This window comes from Saccoglossus kowalevskii, chromosome 17 (assembly GCF_978046115.1).
Source record: "Saccoglossus kowalevskii chromosome 17, keSacKowa6.1, whole genome shotgun sequence".
Taxonomy (NCBI): domain Eukaryota; kingdom Metazoa; phylum Hemichordata; class Enteropneusta; family Harrimaniidae; genus Saccoglossus; species Saccoglossus kowalevskii.
Genome location: NC_140657.1, coordinates 1,777,141 through 1,803,236, shown reverse-complemented (window position 1 = coordinate 1,803,236; position 26,096 = coordinate 1,777,141). Strand labels below are relative to the sequence as shown.

At 33.8% G+C, this 26,096-nt stretch overlaps 1 protein-coding gene and 1 long non-coding RNA gene across 2 annotated transcripts in view; both read right to left on the bottom strand.

Moving 5' to 3' along the window:
• The window catches only part of LOC100371922 (divergent protein kinase domain 1A-like), a 77,343-nt gene that overhangs the window by 46,291 nt on the left and 4,956 nt on the right, over window positions 1–26,096 (bottom strand). Inside the window, exon 2 of the mRNA XM_085492206.1 lies at window positions 19,563–19,685. Within this exon, the coding sequence (XP_085348332.1) occupies window positions 19,563–19,607 (45 nt within the window). The 5' untranslated portion in view covers window positions 19,608–19,685. The remainder of the gene's footprint in view (window positions 1–19,562; window positions 19,686–26,096) is intronic.
• On the bottom strand, window positions 6,702–7,485 carry LOC144353823 (uncharacterized). The gene is made up of 2 exons (XR_013420875.2): window positions 7,111–7,485; window positions 6,702–6,972 (listed from the first exon to the last, which is right to left on the bottom strand). It is a non-coding gene; the product is annotated as an uncharacterized LOC144353823 (long non-coding RNA).

The window sequence follows — 26,096 nt, the reverse complement described above, 5'->3', positions numbered from 1 at the left end:
TCCAATCTGTGACATCCATATATGCATTGTTTATCAGTATTAGACCAATTGAAGTATATGTCTGGTACCGGTAATTAAAATCCAATCTGTGATATCCATATATGCATTGTTTATCAGTATTAGACCAATTGAAGTATATGTCTGGTACCGGTAATTAAAATCCAATCTGTGATATCCATATATGCATTGTTTATCAGTATTAGACCAATTGAAGTACATGTCTGGTACCAGTAATTAAAATCCAATCTGTGATATCCATATATGCATTGTTTATCAGTATTAGACCAATTGAAGTACATGTCTGGTACCGGTAATTAAAATCCAATCTGTGACATCCATATATGCATTGTTTATCAGTATTAGACCAATTGAAGTATATGTCTGGTACCGGTAATTAAAATCCAATCTGTGATATCCATATATGCCATATTGCTAGAAACTCATTATTAATAACACACGCAACATATTGACTGCCTGTCAATACACAAGTGGCATGGGATAACAATTTTTATCATATAAGCATTATCACTTAGGTGTGAGGTCACACTGTTATGATAAGCATTTCATAAATTCTATCTCAGCACATTTGTGTGATACGGTACCAGACTACTTTTGAAGTTGGCACGGTCAGATTTGCCAATACTGTGAGCAGGAAATGATTTGATATATCAATAAAATCCACAACTAAAAATTTGTCTGTACATGTACTTGACGGATTGTTTCTGTGAATATGACAAATATATAAACTGTGATATTCCCCATTCATGTGTACATCATCTTGGATTCACAACTCATGTATAGCTGTAACCTCCCCTACAGCATGCAAGGATATGGCCAATTTACACAGAGTCACTCAAAGTCTGCAATGATCCAAAACCTGTTCAGAATACCAAGGGGATTATATATAAGCATGTAACCTCCCCTACAGCATGCAAGGATATGGCCAATTTACACAGAGTCACTCAAAGTCTGCAATGATCCAAAACCTGTTCAGAATACCAAGGGGATTATATATAAGCATGTAACCTCCCCTACAGCATGCAAGGATATGGCCAATTTACACAGAGTCACTCAAAGTCTGCAATGATCCAAAACCTGTTCAGAATACCAAGGGGATTATATATAAGCATGTAACCTCCCCTACAGCATGCAAGGATATGGCCAATTTACACAGAGTCACTCAAAGTCTGCAATGATCCAAAACCTGTTCAGAATACCAAGGGGATTATATATAAGCATGTAACCTCCCCTACAGCATGCAAGGATATGGCCAATTTACACAGAGTCACTCAAAGTCTGCAATGATCCAAAACCTGTTCAGAATACCAAGGGGATTATATATAAGCATGTAACCTCCCCTACAGCATGCAAGGATATGGCCAATTTACACAGAGTCACTCAAAGTCTGCAATGATCCAAAACCTGTTCAGAATACCAAGGGGATTATATATAAGCATGTAGATAGGCTGTGTCAATATTGTGTGTGTGGCACACTTTAAAACACCCTCAGCACATTTCTAATCATCACTCATGTAGAAACACCTGCAGTGTACACATATTAAGCCTAATACATGCTAAGTACAAAGCAGATGCAAAGTGAACAGTGAAGCTATAAAATGAATGAATTCAGCACATAAATTAGTAAATAAAAACATCAATCTTACCATAGGTCAATAAAAACCATTAAAAAATATTCTGCACCATACTATAAAGTATTGGGAATGTTACATGAAGTTTAGTATCATGCGAAGATTACAATATATGTATTATGTTAAATTTTTCAATAAGACATGGCTAGACATGGAACAATCCTGAATCTGAAATTTAATGGGGAATATTTGAACCTCTGTATCCTGCCTACCCTTGGTACATGTATAAGCCGGAAGGTCTAGGCTCTTATTATTATCGTCCGGTATTTTTTTCCTCTTTCTTTCTTCTTTCTTCCGTAACTTTTTTTGTCAAGTAGTTTGAGAAAACCGCTGAATTGAATGGTCTGAAACTCTCCATACTGATAGTCCCTATTGTGACCTGATGCACCTGACTTTCTGAATTTTGATTGGTCAATTGGTTTGGCAGCCATTTTGAATTGAAATTAAACCATAAGTGGCTATTTGACCACTTTCTGAATAGGGTTTAGGTGATCAGATTTTTTTATGGCATATAGTACAACCCATGTGTATTAGATATCAGCAATACAAACTTTAGCAATCACTTGACTTATTCTGGCATGTTTTTTTCCCCCAAAAATGGCCGAAAATGCTTGAAAATCTTCCTTTTCAGAACCACAAAACATAATCATGTCAAATATGGTAGTTAGCATCAATATACAAAGCACATTTAAGTTTGAGAAATTTGTTTCGATGGGTCACATGGTTTGGCTGCCATTTTGGATTTCTAAACAATTATGTGGTTATCTTCTAATTTGCTACATTGTATCTCTATATTGAATTCTTTCAGACAGCTTAAAACGAATTCAGATCAGTCACATGGTTTGGCCGCCATCTTGGATTTTTTTGGCAAAATTGACCAAAAGTTTGGGCAATTGTTTTCTGAAAGGTACTGCAACCAATAAATTAGATATTTTGCAAACTGCATGGCTGGCCATAGCTTCATATGAGAAAAATAATATAATTCATTTGAGAAAAACAATATCAGTCATATGGTTTGGTCGCCATCTTGGATGATATGTAAAAATGACCAAAGGTTTGGGCATTTGTTTCTCAAAGGTGCTATATCTACTGGATTTAACAGGGTTAGGCAAAGCTTCATATGAGAAAAATTATATAATCTTTATCAGTCAGATGGTTTGGCCGTCATATTTGATTTTAGGCAAAAATTACCAAAAGTTTGGGCATTTGTTTCTCCTGGATGCTTCAACCAATCAACTTGATACTTTGTATATAACATGTATGGTCATAGCTTGTTATGAGAAAAATATTATAATTTTGATCAGTCACTTGGCAATCTTGGATTTTCAACAAAAATAACCAACATTTGTTTCTCATGAGTGCTTCAAGTGATCAACATGATATTTTGGATATAGCATGTTTAGCCAATGTTTTTAAAGAGTAGTACATGTAGTATAAAGTTATTTTGATCAGTCTGCCATATTTGATTTTGTGAAAACTAAAATTGTGCAATTATATGTGGTGCATTGGTTTAATTGAAGAAAAATATTGCAAGTGTAATACACACTGGAGATGGCTTCTTTCATTGGAATGTCACAATAGTAGATCATGTGATACCTAAAACACTGTTGTGGCAATGTCATAATGAAGGTATTGAACAACAGATGTTACTATATAATCATACAACCTCATGAAGCATAAGCACATGGTTCATTTTTTATCCAGAAAATCACCAATCTTGGAAATACACGGAACCAACTGCATTTTGATCGCATGATACTGGTCATTTAAATTACCCTAATGGCAATCATGTGACCTCAGTAATTGTACAATAAGTATCCGATAGCTTGGGCCCCGCTGATGCCGTTTGCGGCTTTAATTGTATATTACATTAATTCACATACAGTAGTAAATAGACAAGGCTGCTGTGCCCACATATACATGTATTGATCAAATTCATTCAAAGAGTAGAATTGTAAACTTTCAATTTTTACTCTTAGAAATTTCTACGATTTCAGGATTTTGTTGCATTCGTGAACTTCACTTTGTATTCTATGCACCTCTCACAGTGATCTTCATGAAAAATGATAAATTCAGTTGGTTTAGCAATTTTATTTTAAGAATATTTTAAATATATTTTAAACTTAATAGCACTAAAACTCCTATGATCTTTGCCAAGGTCAATGTGAGGTTAATTTCCTACAAATCTCAGTGAGAATGTAATTATAATAAACTTTAAGTTGAGAAACAGAACGTGGATGAGTTACTAAAGTACATGTAGCAATTTCAAATGTAAGGTAGTTATTGTTGAATTATGAAAGATATGTACCTAGTATAGAAACTATATCAAGGCATTACGCATGACCCCATATATTGTCAGGAAAACCTTTCAGGGTTCATATACATGTAGGCCTATAGCAAGTAACTTCACACAAAATTAGGTTTCAAATTAGGTTTCAGTGACTGGTAGACAAATGTCAAAAGCAGCATTTTTTATCAAAATATATACAAGTCATGAAAAGAAAAAATAATGCAGGGGTCATAAGGCTTGCAGTTTTCAAAAAAAGTTAAAATTAAAAAAAAGGTCAATTAAACAACAATGTGTATAGAGAGAAAAACAGTGACTGAAGATGAGTGAACAACTGCCTGAAGATACATACAGTACATGTAGATACATGTATAACATTAATATAACAAGTAACTTCTCGACTGAGACTGCTCCGCTGTTAGCAATGCACATTTCAACTGAAGAAATCATTAGAAAATGAACAAATCTGAGAGGTCTACCTGAGGTACCTACATGTACATGTATAGCATCAAAGCAATCGGATTTGCTGTTTTCAACAAGATTTTGAAAATATCACTTTTTACCAAAAACAACAAAAATCAGCCATTTTGAATACATGTGTGTGTATATATATATATATATATATATATATAACATGATGTATAACGAATATATAAAATTTGAATATAATCAGTCAAAGCATTTAAGAGATATGGCTCTAGAAGCCCAATCATTAAAACAAAATGGCCGCCAGTCAGCCATTTTGAAAAATAAAATGACGTGCATCAGGAACCTGTAATGTCTAATGTATGTTATAAGTTTGAACAAAATCCATCCATAAATGCAAGAAATGCTTGATATTTGAGGATTTTTTTAGCACAAAAATAGCCACCATTTGGCCCATTTGAAAAGGATCGTCAAACCAATATATCCGTATATCTATGACATGATGTATAATGAATATTAAAAATTTGAACATAATCAGTCAAAACAAGTCAGACATATGGGTCTGGAAACCCATTCATTAAAACAAAATGGCCACAAGACAGCCATTTTGAATCTGATCTGAAAAATAAAATGATGTGCATCAGGAACCCGTAATGTCTAATGTATGTACCAAGTTTGAACGAAATCCATCCAGAAATGCTTGATATTTGATGATTTTTTAGCACAAAAATGACCACCATTCGGCCATTTTGAATAGGATCATCAAACCAATATATCTGTCTATCTATGACATGATGTATAACGAATATATAAAATTTGAACATAATCAGTCAAAGCATGTCAGAGATATGGCTCTAGAAGCCCAATCATTAAAACAAAATGGCCACCAGTCAGCCATTTTGAATCAGATCTGAAAAATAAAATGACATCAGGAGCCCGTAATGTCTAATGTATGTTATATGTTTGAACGAAATCCATCGATAAATGTCAGAAATGCTTGATATTTGATGATTTTTTAGCACAAAAATGGCCACCATTCGGCCATTTTGAATCAGATCGTAAAACACATTGATGTACATATGTATAATATCATGTATGATGTATGTGTGAAGTTGCACACACACATACGGGAACTAATTAGAGGATTAAAGATATCATCACGAAATTAACAAATCTAAGAGAGGTCTGCCCAAGGTATATATACATCATGTATCAAAGCAATAAGGCTTGTAGTTTTCAAGAAGAAGTTGAAAAAGTCACAATGACGGTCGCCGAACGACAACGGACAATCACTTATATGATAAGCTCCACTCAACTAGACAGCAGAGCTGAAAACTGCAGTGAAATACAAGTTCACATAGCGCACTTATAATTAGTAATGAACTCTAAAATTCCATAAGCTGCTGGTCCCAATTATCAGCCATACTTCATTTATTACAAGGTCATGTGTTACTGGAATGGGATGGGTTACACGGGTTACATGTATGGCAAATTGAATTATTTCTATACTGAAGCAATAGCATAACGGTTAGGGAGATTAGAGGTTCACTTAGCAGTCAACATTCTATGCTAGGCTCATGGTATTATTACAGTGAGAATAACACCCAGCTAAAGGAGTGGGGGTAGGGGTGGGATGGGGTCCCTTGGTTGGAAGGGGGTGTGATGCATAATTTGCTAACTGATTTGGCATGATGAGAGGCATCGTTATAATTACAATAATTCACAATCGGTGCACATGTACCTTATAAAATGATCAAATGTAATTTCAAAATTTAGCTAGCTCAAAATCACATTTTTATTCCTGAATTATGCAAAGTTAATCCAATAAAATATAACAAATAATTGCATTACACAATCCTTGGGAGTTATCTAGTTAAAGAAAAATGTAAAGTTTGAACATGAACAGTTCGACCATGTCAGAGATATGGCTCTAAAATGGCATTCATAAAAACAAAATGGCCACCAGTCAGCTATTTTAAATCTGATCTGAAAGACAAACCAAGTTTTAAAAAAAAAATTGTCCATGCATGACCAAGATCCACTCTGCATAAAATTTCTGCCATTCAGCCACACTGAATTATGAGTCTATGTATATATGTAGTGTGTGATGTATATATAAAGTTTAAACATTATGGTAGTATGGTAAAGACAAAACATAAAATACATTTCACAACCAAACACAAATACTACATAATGAGAAACCACTAAAAAGGAAATATGTATTACAGAAATAAAACCTCATTGTTCTTATATAATTGTGTTTATTGTATTTTATAAATATTTGGCCAATGCAATACTACAATTGCATAATATTTATTTAGTCTTTCCCCTTTTTCTGGTTTGTTTTGATAACACATTCTTTCAATAAGAATTCCTTTCCACTTTATATAATTCACAATCTAGGATGAAGTGAATTTCATTCTCAACTACTCTTTCATTGCATTTTTTACAAAATCTATTCTTTTCTTCTTCTACCTAATTTGATTTCCAAATCATGGTCACTGATTCTAAACTTCGTCACAATTTTTCTCATATTGTTTCATTAAGGTATTTTTCTATTCCAAAGTCTGTTTTTAATAAGCTATGTTCTTAAAGCGAGGGAGTCGTCACCTGCACATGCGTCAGATGGCCATAGCATGTCATTGTTTACAAACAAGTGTCTACCCATGAGCCTTTGTGTTTTAGTGTGTGTTGTTATCATCGCTTGGGACTCAATTCCCGGGCATGCGCAGGTGACGACCCTATCACTTTAATTTATTTTCCTCATTTTGATTATTTCAACAAATATTTAATTGTTCCTTCCAGGACTGTTTATTGCCATTTGTTAATTTATGGTCCATAATTTTTTAGAAATGATTGATATTTGTCAATAATTATTTTGGGTTATGCTCTATCCATCTATCTTGTTATTCAGTGGGCCAGGGTATCCCTATACAAGACTAGACAAACCAATAATGGTTAAACCTTGTGTAACTGTTAACCATGTCCAAAATGGACAGATTGTATGTAATAAAAAAAATATGTCTAATATAAGTAGAATTTATGAAAATTATAATTACATATACATTTATTATAAGTTTTTATGAAAAAGCAATGCAAGTTGATAGCCAGCACAGGGGTTAAGTTTTTATGAAAAAGCAATGCAAGTTGATAGCCAGCACAGGGGTTAAGTTTTTATGAAAAAGCAATGCAAGTTGATAGCCAGCACAGGGGTTAAGTTTTTATGAAAAAGCAATGCAAGTTGATAGCCAGCACAGGGGTTAAGTTTTTATGAAAAAGCAATGCAAGTTGATAGCCAGCACAGGGGTTAAGTTTTTATGAAAAAGCAATGCAAGTTGATAGCCAGCACAGGGGTTAAGTTTTTATGAAAAAGCAATGCAAGTTGATAGCCAGCACAGGGGTTAAGTTTTTATGAAAAAGCAATGCAAGTTGATAGCCAGCACAGGGGTTAAGTTTTTATGAAAAAGCAATGCAAGTTGATAGCCAGCACAGGGGTTAAGTTTTTATGAAAAAGCAATGCAAGTTGATAGCCAGCACAGGGGTTAAGTTTTTATGAAAAAGCAATGCAAGTTGATAGCCAGCACAGGGGTTAAGTTTTTCTCAGACTATACTGTATATGTTTACAAAGTGTTATTTTAGCTGAATTAAAAAAGAAACCCAGAAAAGATTGTCATTTTTAGTATATTTACAGGAAACATTCTGAGTGAAATGAAGTCAACAATTATAGAATTAGCACAAGACTCAAAAAATCAGTTGTTTGCACAGCCATAACCATTAATTAACACAGAAGTTGTTCATGTTATTTACAATGCTATAACAAGGAATTTAAGGAAGTTGTCTGGATACATGTGTTGACAACATATGTACAGTCAAGTAGATCTGAAACTGAAATAATTCTGACGCCATAGCAACTGTTTAATGTATATTTAATAGAACAATGGAATTGTAAACAGATAACAAATCCACTTTTCTCATTAATAACTAATACTTATTGTGGTAGAAGCAGGTGTTAGGAAAGCAGTTACTATACAGGTACAAGCTTCTGCATCAAGGTACGGCAGGGTCAAGAAGGCATGTGAACATACACGACTTGGTACTCATGAGAGAGCTAAGTAGAATGAGAGATCGATGAAACAAAATTCAAACACATAAGGGTCTGAGAACAGCATCAGTGTAAATGCTGTGTGGGAAAACACCAACAAAAGTTTAAACTGAAAAAAAGAAACAAAGGCATTAAAGATACAATATAGGTGAAAACATTTATTTTTTAATATTGTTTTTTTTTTTTTGATACACCATGCTGTAGACCAAATCAGACTACTATATTTATATCATTTGCAGAACAAAATTGAAAAATTACAACCACCAATATCCATGTGCAATGATTGTTATGATACATACCAAAAGTCCCAGTGCATATGTATAGTGGAGAATTTTATTGTTTTATCGAACGAAAACTATATGAACGGCATTTTCATGTCACAAATAATCATAGTCCAATGTACATTTGTATTTATCAAAATAAAGTATTAAACAACAATACTAAAAATTACACATTCTTGTCCATATTGCTCCTTTAATTATGTCATTAACAGAAACAGAAGGTACATGTAAAAAGCAAACAGAAGGTTATTGTCATAATAATGAAAATTGCCATTTCAATTATTGAATTAATAGGTAAAGGAGAAGCTGGTGTACTTTGTGTAAACATTTTTCTATAATTTCATAATTTTGGACAATGTAGCAATAATTTTCCAAGGCCTACTGTGATTTTGATCACAATTTTTCAAAAAGTCTTAAAAAAATAAAGCATGTTTTTATTTTGTGAAATGCTGACAACCAATATATTTATATGTTTCTAATCAGAATAAAATAGCTTTGGTGGCTTATTTCTTTGTATTTTAGTTACCAATTAATATAGCCACTGAACAAACTGAGAAAAGATAAATTAGCCAGTAAATATAATTTTCTGATTTATTGATCAAATTGAAATATTTGTTTGTGAAATTTTTTTTGTTTAAAGTTCAATTGACTTTCCTGTGGGTGATGACATAATTTTTCATTCATGGCTTGTAATTTATCACAGCTATTGGTGGTGAAAGTCTCATAACATGTTGTAGATAAATGATTATTAACTCACATTAATGCAAAATGAAGTCTGGAAACATACCAAATTTACTTTCAAAAAATGATTCACACCTTTCTGACAACAGTGAAACATATAATTAATGCTGCATACATGTATATAGATGTACACAAACAGTAGCCGTACAAGGACAGTCAAGGAAAGGGTCCGTACAAGGATGGCCGAGGAAAGGTTTAATGTCAGAGATTATAAAAGCAAAAATTTGAATCCATGGATCTTGAACTAGTTAACCCATATCTAATACAACTGAGTTTGGTTTTCTTAACATCAATCGATAGTCCAAAAAACAGAAAACATATTGTTAAAATCTGCGGTTAAACAAAATAAAAGTATTTTCAAACATCTGCAAGGTTGTTTTGCCTATTTACTTGTTTTGCCTAGAAAGATCACAGATAGATTTACATTTCAAATGATTGCTGTTTGTATACCTGTCTATAGAGGGACAGTGTAATACATAATTGGGTTACAGTGGGCTTTGATAGAAGCAGTATGTGAGTGATGGGAGGGGCAGGTATATACCAGCAGGTATATCCACTGCAGATATCACTATGTATTTATGGCTCCCATGTTGGGTATGCTATCATAAATATACTTTTTGAATTATTGAATCAAGAATCTTTCTGTTTTTCAAGCACGACAGTGTCCTTCATGACTGATAAATCAAGTTCAGTCACCACAGTCATATGGGCAGCATATTTTTGAATTTATTTGTCACTCGTTGTGTTTGTATGCTTGCAAAGATTGTATACATATAAATATACACAATATAAATAGATGCAATAAAAACAATTGTTACATGAACAGCTAAGGAAGTTTCAACATTAACAATACCACAGTGCCCTCTGAGTCAAATTAAATATCTAAAAATATCACAACAGTATTCTAGAATCAAATTAACAATTCAGAAAGGACACACTAGTTTATGAGATGCGACAAGTATTATTACAACAAGTAATTATCTGGCACCGTTTAGAGTAGCTATTTATTATTTATGAGAAATTAAATGAACCAAGTACAACATTTTATATTGAAATCTCATGGGAAATTACCTAGGTATAATTAATGAATTCATTTTACGTATCTGCTGTATTGAAAGTACATATAAAGCAAATATCACATTTGTTATACACTAAATCATTAAAATACGACTTATTTTGACCACAGACACACCTCTGAAATTTACATGAACTTATACAAAGAGAAAATCAAAGACATGAGAAAATGTCTTTGAGAAAATATAGTACAGTGTATTTGTATGTCTTCACTGCACTGTAAATGGAGAGAAGGACATAATATAGGAGGTTGACAACTGCATGGGACACTAATATGTACAGCAAACACTAATATGGCAAAAGAAAATTGAAAGAGTTAAATTAATTTTTTGCATCAATTTAAATTTATATGTATAATAATAATCCGAATTTTTCGGCCCATGTGATTGAGCTAAATTTCCAGACGTGATGTCACCATGAAAACCAATAAAAAATAGGCCAATGGCCTGTTGCTCAACGGCTATTGTACAAAAGATTAGTGCTGTATATGACAAATACCCCAAAAGGCAGTGAGTGAGACAATAAAACATAATGCTAAAAGTGGAATTTTTTACAAAAATAACAGAAATATTCAATAAAATTAGAATCAAAGAGCTTAAAAAGAACTCCAGCGTGTTTGAGAGAATAACATGATATTTACATTTATCTGAATTCGTAATACATGTATATACCAAGTTTTGTTGAAATATGTTGAATGGTTCTTGAAATAGCACCCAAATAGCTTGAATTTCACTAGCTGATATGCAAATTAGATAATTTGCATAAATTTCCACCAAAAACTAAATATATCTGGAAACTTCCCCAACTATGCACCAAGTTTTATTAAAACATTAAATGGTTCTCAAGATATCACCAAAATAGCCTAAATATTGGTATGTAAATTAGGCAATTTGCATAATGTTCGACCAAAATCAATCATGTCTATACACATTTAAATATCTTGAGTGGTTATGTTTTCATTACAATCACAATAGACCAATCAAAGAAAACTTAGAACTACCATGTGCTATGTGAGAATGAGAAACAGTTGACAGAACAAATGGGAAACATTACATATCTCCCTGTGAGCATATAATTTCAATATGGCATCATTGTATAATCTTCCCAAGTTTTGTCTATTTTCCGACAATTTCTGAAATTTTTGATAAATTTGGCCACTTTTAGTGACTGGGTGAAGTGTCATCCAAGCTACATGTGTACCAAGTATCAAAGAATTTGGACTACTGGTTTTGAAGAACAAGTCAAAAGTACTATTTTTGATGAAAAATGACAAAATATTTGCTAAAAATAGAGAATTGAAGATGTCAACAATTTGTACTTTAAAATGAAATATCGCCAAACAACCACACAAAGTTGTCAATGGAATAATAAACACATGTATGCCTAACACCAAAGCATTGGAAATAGTGGTTAGTTGAAATTCCATTTTTAACCAAAAATGACAAAAATATTTGCCAAAATTAGAGAATTGAAGATATGGCCATGGGATGAACAAATCTAGTAGATGTCAACACAAGGTACATACACACCAAGTATCAAAGCATTCAGGCTACCGGTTTTGAAGAAGAAGTCGAAAATAGAATTGTTGACCAAAAATGACCATTTTAAAATATTCGCCAAAATTAGGAAATTGAAAATTTCCTTACCAAATTAACAAAACTGATAGAGGACAACCCAAGGCACATGAACTATCAATATCAGCACTGTAGACCACTTAGTGTCATAGTAGCATAGAAGAAATTTTATAGTTTTGGGGGGCTAATTTGCATAATTTTTGGCAGATCGACTTCTCATGAACAAATTACCATCTACACTCATCAAGGCATCCACACACCAAAAATCGAGTCAAACGGTTCGGCGGTTTTTGAGAAGAAGTCGTGTACAGACAGATAGACAGACGGACGACAGACGCAGGACAGAAACACATCCCATAGGCTCAGCGAACCTATGGTCCGTTGAGCCAAAAACTACAAATGTTGCCATTTTCCACAAGAATTCAGACTAATTGTTTGACAAATTATTTTTTCAAACATTTAGTTATCTTAATAATGTAATATAACAATTTTAATGACAACATTGGAATTTTTTTTTTCAATTTTGTTGGTACCAACTTTATTGCAGTGACTTGAATTATTAGTTTTGCTTAATATCAGTAGCCCATGTGATTAAACACTGAAGAGTAAATATTCACAGCTGCCATACGCCATAAAATCAAGCATGTACAATACCAGTATGTTCTTCCAGTAGTCTTAGATTGCATCAACTGGACTTCAGCTGCACTACAGACGCTGAAAGTCTTTCAAAATCACATAGCACAAGTAGGCAATGTCAAAATTGAACATCTAAGACAAAAAAAACAACTACAACCAATCACTTCTGTCATCAAATGTAAAGTTCTCAAACTATTTGACCACACTAAACGAATGGATTGTGGCGTCAGCAAGATCTGTTTGGAAGCATGGTTGACGACGAAAGTAACAGGGGTCGGCAACTAGAGAAGGAGAGATAACACCACAGCAGGGAAAGGTCTTGATATAATTACTCTGAGAGCAATGATCAAGAATCATGGAAGCATATAACTATCTCATGTTCCGCAGGTAATGCCGCTGAGTTTTACCCAGTTACAAAACTAAGACTTTTTGCTATTGTTCTCAATGTACAATATAACGGGAATTAGCAGGAATTGATTTGAATGTAGATCCTTTCTGATAAGCGAGCAATCAAGAGCCATGACAGAATTTGAAGAATTTCAAGATATATTAATAATTTGAATTTCTCCTACTTCTGCACAGCATTTTTTTTATTACATCTCAATGTGAGGGTTAAATGTCATACCCTTATTTACGTATACATATATTAAACATGTTCAAACAAAGCAGCACGTCATACACATATACAAGTCTATATGAAAGTCTAAACTGCTTTAAATTTGACACATTAAGAAGACAGTTTTCTAATTTGAAATAAGTTAATAAACTTTAATACAGTTAACCTTTTCACCACCAGTTCCTTCTTTTAATCACAAATTCACAAAATAGTCCTGTTTATAGTCTGCATTTTTCTTCAGAAGATTAGAACAAAAATAGTCACATTTTTGAGAAAAATAGTCAAATTTTTGAGTAAAAACTGAAAATTTACTCAAATTTTGTCTGTTGGTTTCGAAATTAGAATTCAATGTCAAAAGCTTGAAAAATTATAAAAAAAAAAGTGCAGAAAAATTTGGGCAAAAAACTGGGTGAAAAGGTTAACCATGACACTCAACTTGACAAACCCACTGCAATTGAAGACCATTTAAAGACTGCGTTTAAAGACCCATTTGTGTTTGTATACATGTTTTAATGCCAGCACAGGTATGGCATACTAGTTCTAACACCACCTCCTCCCCCACCATCTCCTTTTTTTGTTTCCTTTTATGCTGGCATAAATTAATTATTCACACCAGAGATGTAAACATAATCGTTGCAAACAAGAATGTGTCTTCATGAGAGTACAAGGTATCAGTAGCACATGTGTTTACATTGATGACAGAGGTGTGTTTATGGTCAAAATAAGTAATACCAGAGGTACATTACTTGGGGTTTGTAACTACGGTGACATGATACCAAGATCCCGTCACAATCTCGCTCTCGCATAAACGTTCCAACTCAGAAAAAATGTGAATGCGCATGCCCAAGGTAACTAGGATACTGGGATGTCCAGGTGGATCAAAATAGCTGCCCACGATATGACAGATTACGAGAACTATATTTTCTGTACATTTTCGATGTATTACATTTTTCACTATGATAGTGACAAGAAATGTTTATTTTTTTCATTACAAACCTTGAACATTCATATGCGTCATGTCAGAAGGTCGTAGCCTCAGTCTCGCTATCTACGAGATGAGACTTGAATGGGATCTTGACATGATGTCACCATACAGTACTATGCGAGTTGCAAACCCCAAGTAATGTACCTCTGGTAATTCTTTGATGATACAGTAAACAAGTCATTGAAAATGACACAGTCCCCGTTAAATTTTTGAAAGTTCTCTTTGTGCTCGTCATATTAAAGCGAAGGGGTTGTATGTGCCAAATACGAATGAAAAGATACATAAATTGTGGAAAAGGCCAAAAAGTCAGATGGCTGTCAATCGGCCATCCTTGATCAGATTTTGAAACAAATGTCATGAACATGTATTCTAACATGTATAATCTATGTACCAAATTTGAATGAAAACTGACAAAGCATGTACAAAATACAACATTTTCAAAAAACAAGATGGCTGCCAGTCTGCCATTTTGAATCGATCGCTAAACCACTGCATGTGCATATGTCTCACATAAGGTACTAGGCACATGCAAAGAATGAACGGAATCGATCCAAAGGATTCTGAAATATAGCTCTGGACAGACTGACGCACAGACGGATAGACGGACTCATGAAAGGACTCACGGATGGTCGGAGGACATGTATTCTAACATGTATAATCTATGTACCAAGTTTGAATGAAAACTGACAAAGCATGTTCAAAATACAACATTTTCAAAAAACAAGATGGCTGCCAGTCGGCCATTTTGAATTGAATCGCTAAACCACTGCATGTGCATATGTCCCACATAAAGTACTAGGCACATGCAAAGAATGAACGGAATTGGTCCAAAGGATTCTGAGATACAAGTTCGGACGGACTGACAAAGACCGAATTATAAGTCCTGTTTTCGGACTTCGTCCGAACGGGAACTAACAATGAACCATTTTTTCGGTTAAAAGTCTGCTTTTATAAGAGATGCGTTTATAATGGAGCAAATACAGTGCATAGAATATCTCCAGAATGGGGAGTAAGACAAAGAGGCAAAAAAAAATGTTTCAGTTACTGTAGTCACCTAATTCAGGTTATGTTTGGTGAAACAAATTTACAGATCAGAGATTGCTATTTAGAATAATGAAAAATTTGGCAGGTGTTCTTTAGACAGATAGACACAATGATGTATTAGTGATATTAAGTCAGCACTTTCAAACGATTGATTGCCGCCAATTTCTAGAGCTAAATGTAACAATTGAATTATATTAATTTAATTACTGTATAGTCTGGGCATTAACCACCAGACTTTCTCAACCAAATTTGTCTGCACTTTTTTTTTCTATATATTCTTCAATATCTTGGATAATCTTTAATAATTTTGGAGTAAATTTTTAGTTTTTACATAAAAAATTTGGCTATTTTTGTCCTAATTGTTTGAAGGAAAGTGCAAATTAAAAATAGGACTTTTTTTGTGAATTTGTGATGAAAAGAGTGTACTGATCGTGATTAATTTCCACACTGTTATATCACTGGTTTTGTGTAAGTTACATGTCACTGTTGACAATAATTTCAACTTTTTAGTATTTACCTATGCTGTTAATAATATTAGACAAATTTAGTCTGCAAAAGAGCAAAATTACCACCATTCGCCATAAAGTCAACATGCATTTTCATATAAGCCAGAAGTTGATTTTATTGAAAAATGATAGAATGTTTTCATTTATGTTTCATTTAGTATTTTAGAACCTACTGGAATTTCAAAATAAGGAAATATTATTCCCTAATCCCATAAATCAGTGGGGCAGTTTGACACCAACTTAGAATTCTATTTTCAAACATGTAATACCATTAAGAAAATTTAATCAAACACAAACACCTTGGGACATCCATCACGGTTCATTTGCAGTTGCATTGAGATAGTTGAGGCTGTCTTACACTCAGACAGGATTTGGCTTCATGTGACAGTTTGAACCCCGGGGGTGACAAGACTTGATGTTAAGCTCAAGATGGGTCAGTAGATATTATGAGATAATCACTTTATCATGAGGGTGTACTAATCTAGACATAAAATACTATCATCTAATATAATCAATATAAATGTATATATATATATTATAACATAATGATCTTTCATTATTCAGATTTTGAAGCAGAAGGGTCATCACCTGCGTTCACACAGGAATTGAGTCTCAAGTAAAGATAACAATGCATGTTCAAAACGCAAAGGCTCATGGGTAGACATTTGTTTGTAAACAACAACTGCGCCGATGACAACTCCCTCGCTTTAATAGTGCATTCCCAGGACTGTATGAATAATGCCTAAAAGTCACAGATCAGAGGAAGGGGTGTATACACTGTTGCCCTGTTGTTTTTTTTAGGAAAAATAAATGAGGTATTTTTATTGATGGTGAATTTGCTTTAGGGGTCGTGCATAAGGTCCATTAAAAATGAAGTTACCGTACCATGAGTTATTTGATATGCAGTAAATGTATACAACTACAGAAATTCTTGTCTTATGATTGGATACTCCTCATAACCATCATGGAAATAGGATTCACTGGGATTCATGGAAGTAAGATTCACTGGGATTCATGGAAGTAAGATTCACTGGGATTCATAGAAGTAGAGCTCACTAGGATTCATGGAAGTACACAAAGGATTCAATGGGATTCATGGAAGTAGGAATCAATGGGATTATTGGATTCACTTGGATTAATGGAAGTGGGATTCACTGGGATTCATGGAAGTGGGATTCACTGCGATTCATGGAAGTAGGACTAACAAGGATTCATGGAAGTACATGCAGGGTTCATTGAGATTCATGGAAGTAGGGTTCATTGGGATTCATGGAAGTAGGAATCATTGAAATTAATATAAGTAGGATTAACCAGGATTATTGGATTCACTTGGATTAATGAAAGTGGGAATCACTGGGATTAATGGAAGTGGGATTCACTGGCATTCATGAAAGTGGGAATCACTGGCATTCATGAAAGTGGGAATCACTGGGATTAATGGAAGTGGAATTCACTGGGATTCATGAAAGTGGGATTCACTGGGATTATTGGAAGTGGGATTCACTGGGATTAATGGAAGTGGGATTCACTGGCATTCATGAAAGTGGGAATCACTGACATTCATGAAAGTGGGAATCACTGGGATTAATGGAAGTGGAATTCACTGGGATTCATGAAAGTGGATTCACCGGGATTAATGGAAGTGGGATTCACTGGCATTCATGAAAGTGGGATTCACTGGGATTAATGGAAGTGAGATTCACTGGGATTAATGGAAGTGGGATTCACTGGGATTAATGGAAGTGGGATTCACTGGGATTAATGAAAGTGGAATTCACTGGCATTCATGAAAGTGGGAATCACTGGAATTAATGGAAGTGGGATTCACTGGGATTAATGGAAGTGGAATACACTGGGATTCATGGAAGTGTGATTCACTGGGATTAATGGAAGTAGTGTTCACTGGAATTCATAGAAGTAGGATTCACTGAAAAGTCATAAAAGTAGGATTCACTGGGATTCATAGGGAGTCGGGATGTATTATTTTTCTTTACAGACATTGCAATTTTCAAAATAAGGTTGCAGCAAACAAATGTCTGCCATTTAACAAAACATGGATTTATCAGATGTCTTTTGTTTTTCTCAAATTGAACCAATCAATTATTAATATACATAATATACAGTCTAAGCAGCAACAAGGCAATCCCAGCATGTGCACTGCAGTAATGGCTGCTTCTGTTCTGAAGCAACACTATATCAACATTGATATACTGATCTTAAAAAATATCTTACTATAGTTACAGAATTTGTAATTTAAAAAATTTCTTATAAACAAAATATGTGCAAAAACAAAAGAAATCAGAGGCCACAACAGTTTCATGGTTGCCTCAAGTCATATCTTTCCTGCAATCAACAAGTCATTGTCAATGACACGTCCCGTTCCGTTCATATTTGAGTGACATATACATTCAAAGCAGATCATGACCGAAATGCACCTGCATATGTACAACACATTGTGCTAAATCTGAACAAAATCCATCCATGCATGACTGAGATCCGGTTCTGGAATTGTGAAAATACGTGATTTTGATGCATTTTCGGCCTTAAAATGGCCATCATTCCGCTATTGTTAAGCAGATCATGAAACAAATGCACATATCTATTTGTGACATGATGTACCATGTGTGTGTGAAGTTTGAACTTGATCAATCCAGACATGTCTTGGATACGGATCCAGAACTGAATTCTTTAACAAAATGGCCGCCAGTCGGCCATTTCGAACTTGATCCGAAAAAAAAAGACGTGCATCAAGGTCCTATTATGTTTAATGCATGTACCAAATTTGAACAAAATCCATCCATGCATAACTGAGATACGGGTCCGGAATGGTGAAAATGTGCGATTTCAATGCATTTTCTGCCTTAAAGTGGCCGCCATTTGGCTATCGTTAATGAGATCATGAAACAAATGCACATACATATTTGTGACATGATGTACCTTGTGTGTGTGAAGTTTGAACTCGATAAATCCAAGCATGTCTCAGATACGGATCCAGAACTGAATTCTTTAAAACAAAATGGCCGCCAGTCGGCCATTTCAAACCCGATCCAAAAAAAAAAAATGACGTGCATCAAGGTCCTATTATGTTTAATGTATGTACCAAATTTGAACAAAATCCGTCCATGCATAACTGAGATCCGGGTCCGGAATGGTGAAAATGTGCGATTTTGATGCATTTTCGGCCTTAAAATGGCCGCTATTCGGCTATCGTTAATCGGATCATGAAAAAAATGCATGTGCATATGTCCCATATAATGTGTGATGTATGAGTGAAGTTTGAACTTAATCGGTCCATGCATGTTCGAGATACAGGTGATCACGGACGCACGAACGGACGAACGAACGCACACAGGGCAAAACATAAGTCCCCGTTTTCGGACTGCGTCCGAACGGGGACTAACAAACTGATCGAACATGATTTTGGAGAATTCCATTTTGATTGTGTATCATTCAGGGCACAGTGATGGGGAATCATTAGAATGACTCCCCAAAAAACATAAAAACTTCAGAAAGCAACCACAACAGTAAATCACCTCAAGGATGAAAAGAAAGGTGAAAAAATAATAAATACGCTGACATTTGTAACATGTACAGTGTAAAGCAAATAACAAATTTGAATTTCCAGAATGTGTGCGACATACCTGAAATATAAAGGTTCGGTTCCATAAGGGTGACCGGGCTGCCATTTTGAAAACCTTATTTACACGTATACATTTGCTCAAAGATCACCAAGTTCATCTGCACTGAAGCTGTCACGGAAGACACTGCAAGTAAAAATGGAGTGGCTGTCATTCAAGTGAATAACAATGTCACATAGCACAATACAAAAACTCATGGCTACATAACAATGGCTGCATACACAACTTATATCAGGTTAATTTCACCTCTAAAAAGGTCATTGACCTTTTTTCTCTTTCTTTAATTGTATTAGTTAAACACATTAACTACTAAAAGACAACTCAATGTCAATTTATCAAAGATAGTATGAATCTGTTAACTAATCTTTTAGACCATTTAACTAAATCACAACTACAAATTGAAGTGTATTCACCAAGTTTCTGATTTCACAGAGTACAGGTAAATATAATTCTACTAATGACACAATAAAGCAAAGGTTTGAAAAATGTTTAGATGTTTTTCCATCGACCAACAGTGTTTCAGTTTGAATTGTGAAAATAATGAAAGAAAGGGAATGGGTTTGTTTGCATGTTATGTTGAATTACATGTTCATAATATACACAATAGGCCAATAAAATGGTTTATTACAAATTTACGTGGGTGTGTAGTTTGATGTTTGTGGAGGATGTTTAAGTGCAATTGAATATAATATCATTTGTTGTATACCCGGTAACCGTTGTGTCGTCACTGGAAGCGCTGTCCCAGCACAAACCTGTGTCATATGACGCCTTACTAGCCGATTTTGGCTAAAATTCCGATCCGCCGCCTCTTTACAACAGTATTTATACGCGGAACTTGATATTGCTTTTTACAATTTGGGTTGCCTTTGAATCACATATTTTAGTGAAATATTGTTTATAGAGTGAAATATTATTGTCATACATAATTCAATCTTTGAAACAACAGAAACTAACACATAATAACGATAATCAAATTTGTGTTTGAAGTTCGAAAGTAGTTGCGTTATTTCCGGTTTCAACTAGTTCGAAAATAGAACGTCCTTGAGCGCAATAAAATCATGCGTAGAACTCCATCCGAACCAGACTCTAGCAACGTAAACTTATTGCAATTTGCGCGATTTGGGCCCAGTTTGTTCTTACAAGTTTTCTAAGTTTCATTATTTAGTAAACAGGTCTCTGAAACAATTTAATATATCCGTAAAATACGTGTCAATCGACGATTGACTTCGAAACGTTCAAAATTTCGAACAAACTCCCGGCACTCCTAGTGCGATATGCGTCAGAACGGTGTAGAAGATGCTGAACTGCAGCGTCAATGCCCCGGTAACTATACTTTACAACTTATCACTGACTGAGTAATCGCTTGTTCATAGATCTGGTTGATACGAGGAACATCGTCAGTTTTATCAGCGCATGAGTACAATTACATTGATGCAACAACCATCGCTACGAATAAGTGATTTTGTGTTTATCACTGTTTTCATCGCCAGACTAATTCTCCTATCACTGTGATCATGATACAATTACATAATTACTTAGTCTGTATACTGTTTGAACGTATAACATGACGACGTGAATCAATACTGATAATACACATTACATGTAATGTCGCTGTAAATATACATATAATAGAAAAAGTGACTTTTGAAAATCGAATACTAGTACGTACTACAGAATATATATGATTTGATATAAATCAAAAGTATTTGTTCAATGTAATGTGAAGTATAATTATTTAGTGGGCAAAATGATCACCAGTCGGCCATTTTGAATCCCAATTAATATTGTTTTCACTTGAAAAAGTTACAATTCAGTTTTGTAATTAAAAGTACTGCATAACCTTACATTAACACAAGGCATAAATATGGCAACATTGAATAATGGGCACAATGCGATGACTCATAGATAATAAATGCCACAGCTGACTATACATTTCTGTTTTTTGGGTAGCTTTTTTCAAGCGAGCATTAATAGTTAACATTTCAGGGCCATGTAAAATGTCATAATGATATACATGTACATAAATATAAACTTGTTAGAACATGGGTCTAATCTCTTGTTAGCTCCGTATACAGGTCAATACATGTATAACAACCTAAATTGATTTGAATTTTGACACGCATTGTGAGCCTGTCTATTTTGAAATAAAATAAACTTGAATACAACTCTTTTTAAACCCCTTTACATTGACTTAACATGTTCACATCTGTTTTTCTCACAACTTATCTTACTTAGGAAAGACAAAAAACAGATGTGAACATGGTATAATATGTAGAAATCAGCTCAGGCATGTCTGAGTAGATGAACAGACGCACACACAAAGATGATATCAAGTCCCCACTGGTATAGTCATTGTACAGTATCACTTTAACCTTTTGAGTGCCATTAATTTTCCAGATTAGATTTTGGTGCAAAATTTTGCAAATTTTTAACTATTTTTCTATAGTTTTGAACCAAATAGACATAATTTCCTATTGGCTACATGTAATGACCAACATTTTGGTAAAAATGTGTGAAAACATTATGTGGGTTTTATTTCGTGAATGGTGACATAAGTTGACTTTGGTGCTCAAATGGTTAAGGATATGCAAATTACCTAATTAATGTACGCAGACGGTATATAGAACTATTTTGTGAATGGTGACAAAAGTTTACTTTGTCACTCAAATGGTTAATGATATGCAAATTACCTAATTAATATGCACAGACGGTATTTAGAACTATTTTGTGAATGGTGACAAAAGTTGACTGGTGCTCAAATGGTTAATGATATGCAAATTACCTAATTAATATGCACAGACAGTATATAGAACTATTTTGTGAAAAGTGATAAAAGTTGACTTTGGTGTTCAAATGGTTAATGATATGCAAATTACCTAATTAATATGCAGAGATGGTATATAGAACTATTTTGTGAATGGTGACAAAAGTTGACTTTGGTGTTCAAATGGTTAATGATATGCAAATTACCTAATTAATATGCACAGACAGTATATAGAACTATTTTGTGAATAGTGATAAAAGTTGACTTTGGTGCTCAAATGGTTAATGATATGCAAATTACCTAATTAATATGCACAGACAGTATATAGAACTATTTTGTGAATAGTAATGAAAGTTGACTTTGGTGCTCAAATAGTTAATGATATGCAAATTACCTAATTAATATGCAGAGATGGTATATAGAACTATTTTGTGAATGGTGACATAAGTTGACTTTGGTGCTCAAATGGTTAAGGATATGCAAATTACCTAATTAATATACGCAGACGGTATATAGAACTATTTTGTGAATGGTGACAAAAGTTTACTTTGTCACTCAAATGGTTAATGATATGCAAATTACCTAATTAATATGCACAGACGGTATTTAGAACTATTTTGTGAATGGTGACAAAAGTTGACTGGTGCTCAAATGGTTAATGATATGCAAATTACCTAATTAATATGCACAGACAGTATATAGAACTATTTTGTGAAAAGTGATAAAAGTTGACTTTGGTGTTCAAATGGTTAATGATATGCAAATTACCTAATTAATATGCAGAGATGGTATATAGAACTATTTTGTGAATGGTGACAAAAGTTGACTTTGGTGTTCAAATGGTTAATGATATGCAAATTACCTAATTAATATGCACAGACAGTATATAGAACTATTTTGTGAATAGTGATAAAAGTTGACTTTGGTGCTCAAATGGTTAATGATATGCAAATTACCTAATTAATATGCACAGACAGTATATAGAACTATTTTGTGAATAGTAATGAAAGTTGACTTTGGTGCTCAAATAGTTAATGATATGCAAATTACCTAATTAATATGCAGAGATGGTATATAGAACTATTTTGTGAATGGTGACATAAGTTGACTTTGGTGCTCAAATGGTTAAGGATATGCAAATTACCTAATTAATATACGCAGACGGTATATAGAACTATTTTGTGAATGGTGACAAAAATTTACTTTGTCACTCAAATGGTTAATGATATGCAAATAACCTAATTAATATGCACAGACGGTATATAGAACTATTTTGTGAATGGTGACAAAAGTTGACTGGTGCTCAAATGGTTAATGATATGCAAATTACCTAATTAATATGCACAGACAGTATATAGAACTATTTTGTGAAAAGTGATGAAAGTTGACTTTGGTGCTCAAATGGTTAATGATATGCAAATGACCTAATTAATATGCAGAGATGGTATATAGAACTATTTTCTGAATGGTGACAAAAGTTGACTTTGGTGTTCAAATGGTTAATGATATGCAAATTACCTAATTAATATATAGAACTATTTTGTGAATGGTGACAAAAGTTGACTTTGGTGTTTGAAGGGTGAACTCTTGACTCCAGTAAAACAAAGACAGACACACCAGATTCATTACTTCCCTTGTGTGCTTCATACACATGTACAAGAGCTAAAAACACATCTTTTGAGTTGCAGCTGTTAGATAAGCCACAGACCTACATAACCTACAAATACATTGCAAACATTCTTTATCAGTGGCATAAAACAGACTTCTGTTCAAACACCATAGTGGATAAAATATAACATTGCTGACTCACACTGAAATGACACACACCATGTTTGATTTGAAATGAAACTATTTTTATCCCAGCAAAACTAGAATTGGCTGGCTGTAAACTAAAATATGTATTTTCAACACCACGAGTTAAATTTTAAATCCTGTTATTTCTACACATTTGAACACGTTTAAATTTAAGCATTAATTTTTTTTTGTTTTCTTGGACTGATGTATAATAATTACTGTTTTACAGTCTATTTAAAAAATAATATGAAAAGAATTTCTTGGAAAAATAACTATTATTGAGGCAAATTAAATTAAATTCTGTTTCCGGTAACCATTGTGAAAAATCATAAAATTTATATTATGTATTAAGTGATCACAAAAATGATCCATTTCCATGCAAATTAGTGCAGGTCATTCCACCAATGTTGTATTTCATATTTACATTCCTGTAGTTCTACATGTACATTTATGTAGTGAATGACTAGCACTTTGTTGTATTATGGCACAATTATGGATGTCATTTTTCACATCTGTGGTTATGTTTCCACATAAACTCATTTAGTGAAAAATAATTAAAAAAAAATTTTAAAGTAAGAATTTCTGCCAACAGTTTGTAGACATCATTTCTCACATCAGTTGTTCACATGATTATGTTTCCACAAAAATACAACAATTTATTAAGAAAAATATAATTAAAAAAAATAAAAATTCCTGCCCACTGTCAACAGTGCGTAACCACAGGCATGTTTAATTGACAGCCACTAGTCACCAGGATAGCAGTAACTAACTCAACAACAATACCACATAGTGACTGCACAGCAACATACTCAATGTGTACACTGACTTGACAAGTATGTTGAATGGAATCATGTTTGCTGTTGATTCTAATCAGACATTTTCAGTGCACAGCAGTGTACTCCTTACAGCAGGGAGGGTTTTAGAAAAGCAGCAACTGAGTTGTCTGCTCATCAAGTCTGGCTACTGCCTTACTTGCTATGTTCCATATCTGAATGTACCAGTATGTCTAGCCACACAACTGACTCAATGTGTTGCACAGCATTAAAGCGGGGGAGTTGTCATCTGGGCATGCGTCAGATGGCCATAGCGTATCATTGTTTACACACAAGTGTCTACCCATGAGCCTTTGTGTTTTTAGCATGTGTGGCTTGAAACTCAATTTCCACACTTTAAAGATTCATCCAGTAAAAACATCTGTAGAAAACTGTATACTAGACAAGATTGAACCAAAGACAATTTCAATGTTTCTTGTATAAAATCTACATTTCCCTCTTATTTTCAGCAAGAATCTGAGCTGAGTAGGAAACTAATAAACCAATTTAAAGTCTTTTGATGTCACAGTATTTCAGCTAACTTTGATTCATAGCTTGTTAAGGGATGCAGCTTCTATTCTATACAAGGTTAACACCACCTATTAATAATAACTTTATTTTGCAACTGCACCATTGGTGGGTGCTGTATGGAAAGGATACATTTCAAATAAAAGTTTCAAAATTACAAACATAACAAACTATATATAAAATATAGATTTACAAATAGGTTTTATAAATAGTGTTTTTTAAGTAGTTTGCAAGTGCAGTACTATTTAATATGCAAGTGAATATTAAATTTTGATTAGCTGTATTCCACATTTTGAATTTACAGTCTTCTAAAAGAAAATTTTTTTCTTGAGTGAAGAAGCAACAGTCAAGGATGAAATGTTTTTTTACAGTACCTGTGTTGTAATTTTTACAAAATTTGTAGTTTGCCTCAATTCTTGGCAATTTTCCCCTGCCTAATTCTATTTCCAAATCATGGTCACTAAGTCAAAACATATTATTCAAGGTGTTACAGAAATCTGGATTATCAGAGATCCTTTGCATGCCATGCTTGCACACTTCCTTGTGTTGAATGAATTTTAAAGGGAAACCTTCCAAAGCCAGGGATTGCACCAAAGAATCATGGGACACTATTGTTTATGTTGTTTGCAATGTTAATCT